The 7,500-nt window shown below is 32.7% G+C and overlaps 1 protein-coding gene across 1 annotated transcript; it reads right to left on the bottom strand.

The window, feature by feature from the left end:
* Positions 1–2,629: 2,629 nt before the first annotated feature.
* LOC137808131 (cationic amino acid transporter 6, chloroplastic) lies at positions 2,630–7,190 on the bottom strand. The gene is made up of 5 exons (XM_068609087.2): positions 6,737–7,190; positions 6,411–6,633; positions 5,781–6,111; positions 5,377–5,605; positions 2,630–3,662 (listed from the first exon to the last, which is right to left on the bottom strand). Exons 1-5 carry the CDS (start codon positions 7,125–7,127, stop codon positions 3,079–3,081), a joined length of 1,758 nt encoding a protein of 585 aa, XP_068465188.1. The 5' UTR covers positions 7,128–7,190; the 3' UTR covers positions 2,630–3,078.
* Positions 7,191–7,500: the final 310 nt, after the last annotated feature.

The raw sequence follows: 7,500 nt of genomic DNA, 5'->3' as shown, positions 1-7,500 counted from the left end.
ATTTTTTTTCTAGTTATTTCTACGGGCTTAACATTTTCAAAAGAAAATGTGTAGTTCATGTTATAAGAATGAAAAGCTACAAGCTTTCAGAAACGAATTTAGCATGTCTGTTTTCGTACAACTGCGATTCTAGCAGCTTCAAATGCTCATGTACCTAACGTGCGCACCAAATGATATGTGCCACCTGTACGGTCCAAAGTGGAAACCTTTTAAATGGTAAAATTATTAAAATTTATGTTCTTTCCAATTTTCTTTTTTGGATGGATAACAGATTCAGGTTTATAAATTTAGCACAAGAATATGTCAACACGAGTTCCAGTCAGCATGATCTGCAACTGTGGTACATGAATGAAAAATTCATCCAATCTTATATTATAGGGGCTAATAATATACTTAATTTTACGTGTTCATTTAAATTGGTTTAAATATATTTTTCATCCTATTATTTTTATATAAAATTATTTTTTATTTTTATTTCTATTTTAAATTTAATTACTTTATAGTAAAGAACTATTAAAATAGATTATTATATTTCTTTAAATGATAAACAATTTTTTAATATAATATTAAAATATTTCATAATAATGCATTATTAATACAAATATTATAATATTATAATATAATTTACGATTAAAATTCATTTGTTAAAACTTTATAATTATTTATTTCAATAATTTTTTTAATAAAGAAAAGAAAAACTAATTTTATATTATTTTATATTGAAAAAACATATTTAACTTATTTATGTTTCAAAATGAGATTTATTCTACGGAATATGGATTTCTGACACTATTTTTTTTATTAGCAAGAAAAATAAATTAATAAATATGAATCACTTAACGGATGATCCAACCTTAATACGTCTTAGATAAAAGTTCACATCAATCCAAAGCTTAACAACTATCCCTCCCAAAACTACAAAAGGAAAATCAACCCAACCAACCAGTAATCACTTATTTTTAATCGAAAACACGCACGCCAGAGGATCAAGACACCGATCAGAAAACACAAGCAGAATGAACTCTATGGAAGTAACCCAAGACCATACCTTCAATTTAGCCAAATAGAAGATTTCAAAATGATCAATCATTCTTCCCTTGAAAATATGCTTATTCCTATGACGTCAGATTTCACTAACCAAAGCAATTCAAATATTTCCAAAAGCTAAGTTGACAGCAGCAGGAGCACAAATCAAGTTAAAATGCAAGAAATGTTAAACGGGCTCAAGAGGATCAACTGACTTCACCCCTACCCAATCATAACACAAATTCCATACTAGCTAAGCAACTCTACATTCAAATAACAAATGATTTGTGATTTCCTCTTTCTCCCTACAAAAGCAACATACCGTGCTATCCACCGAAATCTCACGTCTTGCCAAATTGACCTTGGTAACAATTTTGTTCTCCAGGACCCTCCAAGCAATAATATGAGCTAAAGGTAAAGCCTTAATTTTCCAAAAAAAGTTGTACAAACTCGAAGACTCCTCCTTTAACGTGCCATTTAAAAAACCATAAGTTGAGTTAACAGAATAATCAATGCAATCACCATCCTTCCAGACCCATTTATCCTTGGAATCCAAAGAGGGGCTCGAAAAGTGAACAACCCCAAGAAGTTGAGTAACCAGATCCGATTCCTAGGAAAAAAGACTCCTTCTCCAAGATAGATCCCACACCCAAACATTATTAACCCAACCCTTCACACAAAGAGTTTATGGCATCTTTCAATATAGATAATGAAAACAACCTAGTAAACATGTATTTCAAACTGACAAAACCTAACCAATTATCTTTCCAGAAAAATAACTTATTTCCATTACTGAACTTTCACCTGAAACGATCTTCAAAAAGACGAACCCCAAACTTCATGTTTTTATACCTCCTTCAGATCTATCCACTAAAGTGAATCTGAGTTGAGTTGAGTATCACTTACACAATTAAATTAGTTTAATGTATAATTAATGTATAAGATTCTTTCTACAGTCAAAATGTAAGAAATTTTGGCATTCCTCATGTGTTCGCTGCCTATCCTGTTCCTGTGTATTTGTGGCATACCTTCTGATTGGCAACAAAAAAGATAATAAGGTTTATTGCCTTTAACTGATACAAGTAAAACTTTTCATAATTAGAAACTCACCGCTTCTAAAGAACTTCTCATTTGCCTTTTGTAAAAATTTACCTGAGGAAAGTGTTGGCAGGTTTTGGTAACTTGACAACCTTTTAACTTAAATACTTTAAGGTCACCTCATGTAAGTATGAAGATTTTATACAGTACCCAATTTATTGTAGGCAATCACAATTCCCATTTTTTATATAATCATATTATAACTTTAGATATTATTAATTTAATATTTTTCATATTATTTAATTATATTTTTTTTTTATTATATATTTATTTCTAAATTCTTCACATAAAAAAATATATAATTATAAAGTTGTCAAACAATATTTTCCTTTATTATATTACGCTACTCATTATTATAAATTTTCCTTTGTTATTTGTGAGTACTATACATCCGATGGTTTTGTAGGTATGGAGAATACGGTGAAGAAATTAAGGCGTAGTGATGATAGTAATGTTCCGGGAGAAGAAAAAAGTGGGAAAAAAAAGTGAAATGAGAGTGAGTGAGTGGAGATACAACAACTAGAATAATAATTGAAACGAGGAATAGAAGGGTGATATATACACTTTTATATGCCCCAGGGATCTGATAGGGTGGCTAGCTAGCTTGGTCCTTAATTCAACCCATCTTTTCCCAAGATACTGAAGAGATTGCTAAACTAAACCCACTCTCACCTGATTTTGACCCACCATTTCACTTTTGACGTGCTACCGAAATGACACAACGATACAAGTTATTTCAGTACTATTCAAAAGACTGCAGATTGCGCCAGGATTGGACTTCAACTCAATTCAATGTTTCCCACTACTAAAGAATCATTGTTGCTTCAAGAGTTTCTATCACCAATGCAACATTCTTTCAGAATATCCCTTCTGTTTCTTTCCCACAAATGTATCTACATAACAACAACCAATTTTTTTCTTATTAATTCTGCCCAATTGCATTGCTTGCTTCAACTAATGCACTTGAATTTCCACCTTGCTTTGCAAGTTGTGTGCACCTGAATTCACTTCATCACCAACAACACTTATACCACCCATCTCAATCTCCTCTGCCTCATAAGTGTTGTGAACGCCATAGAGCACATAGAAGATGGTGATGAGACATGCCCATATGGCAAAGCGTTGGAAAGAGAGGGTTTTGAGCGTGGTTATGAGGAAAACGTTAAGAAAGATGGACAAGGAGGGTGGCCATGGCATGAATGGCACGGACCAATGTTGCTGTTGAGCATGTTGGGCAGTGGTAGCATTAAGCACCACGTGTTGATAGAAGGCAGTGATGGCGATCATAAACCCACCAAAAAGTACAAGACCCCACCATTGCTGCTTGAATTTCCACGCAATGGAGAAGCATAGTGCACTTAGGGAAAGGAGAAAAAGGAACAAAAGAGTGTGCGAAGATGGAGTTTGTCCAGTGATTACATATCGATGGTATATAAGAGCATTGGCTACCATGTAGAACACCAACAGCGTGCCGATGCTTATCAACTCAATTATAATGTCAAGCTCCGTGAACAGTGCAATACATGCTGTGCAAATTCCTGCACCAAGAACAAATTAAGTAAATAAATATCTACGTATTTCTTCAAGGTATCCTTTGCATTTCCCTTCATCTTTTTTCTTTCTTTAATCTCCTCTTATACATCTTTTCTTAGTTATTATATTGTTTTCATGGAATGGTATTCATAAGTGAAGATCTACCCAAGCTCTTTAACTAAAGTTATCCACTTGTTGAGTTTACTATTCATTCACAAAACTGATATTAAAACATAAAACATAGTGAACATAGTTCTTAATTCAGTAATTATTAAAAGTAGTTATACATCAAATAAAGCTATAAAAAACTCATATATGTAGTTTAACTTGAAAGTCGAGACTAATAAAACTAGAGAGCTATAATGAAGAAATTAAATAGTGTGGAAGTTTTTTTTTTCCATGTGAATAATGGATGTACTTATGACATGTATATCTTTGGCTTTATAATTGTTTTGGGAAAAAGTCAATTGTTTTATCAGAATTTTATGTACTATTTTGGAATCTTTTGACAGTTTAAAAAAAAAACTACTGTATTTTACCTTTTGGGAAAAAGACGTTTTTAAAAGTACATTCAGAATTTTATTTCAGAAAATGAGATGGAAGTTTCTACTTAATTCCCATTGATAAAATTTTACAAGACTTTTTCTTAAATCTATACATAAAATCTTATGACTTAGGACATATAAAACATTGTATGTCATTAAACATTCACCAATACATCTATTAGTTGGTATTCGTATGCTCGTGATACACACGTTAAGTTATTATCTATAATTTCCAATATTAACTAATTATATAAAGATATATGGCATTAATAAAATGATAAATAATTAGTACTCAATTACTATTAATCATCAATTATTTTGATTTCTCATAGTCACTTAAATATTTTTTCTGTTACGACATAATTTTCAAAATAATATATATGCATACATATGTATATATTTTGCCGTGGAATAAAGTTATTGACAACTGAATACATAAACCCTTCTTTTCTAAGACAATATAGGGAGAAAAGACAAAGATAATGTTCTATAGATTGAATTTAAATAAATTATTTTGATAAAAAAAAGCCTTGAAATTAAAGTTTATACATTGTGGCTGAGAAAAAAAAAAGTTTATACATTGTGAAAGAGAGAGAATCATGTCGATTAGTCAACGAAGGTGGAGATAAAAAATAAAAGCACACACAAGAAGTTTGATACTAAACGCAGACTATTTAATAAAAAAACTGTCAGTAGTTAAAAATAAATAGTGTAGATATTTAAAAAAAAAAACTAACTTGAACTTCAGACAAACACAAATATAGCATATTAAGACCCGTGAAAAGACATCAAAGTACTTATGCTAATAAAAAATGGTTGAGTATAAGGTTATTTGTTTAAACCAAAACTAAAACAAGAGTGTTCATTAAAGAAATGCCTTAATCAAGATACAGTTATTAACTAAAAATTACAACTATATTTTGTTGCAGCATACTGATCAGTCATTTACTGTATCACTACTCATTATATGCATGACAATGAAAAGTGATTATCAGTTTCCGTATCCTCAGGTGTGTGAGTACAATAACATTTATAAGAAAAGTGGACGTTGAAATGTGTATGATTCTTCTAGAGAAAAAAGACAAATGTTCCAATGCCGAATCTGTAATATATATAATGGCTAGAGCTTCTTTCTTTTTGTTAATTAATATTAAGACAGAGGCAATTTGCTTACCCAAAAAGACCGTCGCATTCAATGGTGTGCCTGTTGAAGGGTGTACTTTGGCTAACCAAGATGGAACCAACCTTGCCCTTCCAATAACACAAAGGTATCTTGCTTGGCCTAGCATGGCAACCAAGAGAGAAGCCACTATGCCCAAACTTGCACCTGCCCCTACTAGATTGCTCGCCCAACTCCAGCCAATTCTGAGAAAAGCTATTGAAAATGATGCTTTCTCGGATATCTATATTACACCAGCAATTAGCTTTATCACTAACACAACATATATTATATTATATAATACCATGACTAAAGTTAAGGTCAATTTATTCAAACCTATATATTATCAGAAAACAAGGAGTTGAGAGGCTTCATATACATGACACTATCACACTTATTGTTTGATATACTGTACTGACCTTGTTGTATGGAACCATCATGCACAAAGACAGAGACATTAAGCAATAGAGCAAAGTGGTTGTAAGAACTGAACCCACAATTCCAATGGGTAGGCTCTTAAAAGGGTCTTTGACCTCCTCAGCCATGGTTGAAGCGGAGTCATAGCCTATATAACTGAAGTAGACTATTGCTGCTCCATCAAGAACACCTCTAACACCAAAAGGGGCTATACCTTTTGGATTAACCAAGTTTTTGGCACTTCCATTGCAATAACCAGCGATTATAATGAATCCAAAGAAAATCACATGGAAGGCTGTCATGATGAGGTTCAACACGGAGCTTTCCTTTGTACTGCAATGAACCAAAATATAACAATATAAAAAAGAAGGATACAACAAAGCATTTTCAAAAATCCACTGAACCTGGACGAACATTTTAAAAAAGTGTAAATAATTAATGGTTCAACATTATGATTAAAAAAAGTAAAATAGGTAATAAAGTAGTTTGTTAGTTGTCACATAACAGGATAACATATTGAAATGTTTATCCATTGAAACATGGATGGATGACTAAACAGATAGCATCACAACAAGAACAAACATGTTGGAAGCAGGAGAAAAAGGAAAAGAAATATGAGAAATCAATCAAACCTATGACACAAAAAGAGAGTGAGAATAAGAATGACAGCCACAGCTGGAAAATCCAACATGTTATAATCCTTGGGCAAGCCATGGACTTCCACTCTCCACACATTTGGATCATTTTCTCCAAACGCAACGCTCAAATATTCTGTAAAGCTCCTTGCTACGGCAGCATTTGAGAACACATACTCCAGTAGTATATTTGCCCCAGCAAAATATCCCGAGAATTCCCCTAGACACATAACACATAATGAATAGGTAAACGACTTCAAAGGTATATATACTTAAACAAAATCACAATGGAACATATGCATAGGGAAGAAAAGGTTTTGTACCAAATGTTAATCTCAAATAACTGAAAGCTCCTCCTGCAACTGGGAGTTGTACAGCAAATTCAGTGTAACACAAGGAGGAGAGAAGGGCTGAAATTCCTGCTATGATATAGGAAATGAAGACTGAAGGACCAGAGTGGTGAAGGGCAACGGAGCCAGTTGTGACAAAGACACCAACACCAAGCATTCCTCCAACACCAAGAGCAACCAGATCATACCAGTTGAGCTTCCTCTTCATGTCAGCCCCAGATCTGTGCCTCACTTGGTTGAATTCCTGGTCTGGGGTCCATGTGGCTAGCATTCTTTTTCTGAGCCTGTGAGGGGTTTGGGATAGGGAATGCAAATAACTCGACAACTTTTTCATGCTTTTGGTTGCAGTGTGGATGTTGGACATTATTAATGTCTTTATGCACTTAGCTTCTTGGCTTCAATAAGGAGTGGATTGAAGGTTTTAAATAAGAAGTTGGAAGAGGGAATAATATTGCTATGCTTGGTTGCTTTCCTAACTGTAGTTGATTATTAAGATGGCCTAGCAAATGTCCCTAGCCTACTTCTGACCAGAAATTATTATATGAATTATGGGACCCATGTTCCCAAACAATTACAATACCCCTAATCTCTAATTAATTAACTATTATTAACTTTTTTAAACTAATATTAAAAAAATTCAACTATATATTACATACTAATTAATTAAAAATATAAATGTAAGGTGGAAAACTATCTAATAATAACATAGAAATTTAAGGCGCCTAATTAAATTCCTG

The sequence above is a fragment of the Phaseolus vulgaris genome, chromosome 3, assembly GCF_051622355.1.
Source record: "Phaseolus vulgaris cultivar YP4 chromosome 3, ASM5162235v1, whole genome shotgun sequence".
Taxonomy (NCBI): Eukaryota; Viridiplantae; Streptophyta; class Magnoliopsida; order Fabales; family Fabaceae; genus Phaseolus; species Phaseolus vulgaris.
The sequence above is the reverse complement of the archived record's forward strand: the minus strand, read 5'-3'. Positions and strand labels throughout refer to the sequence as shown.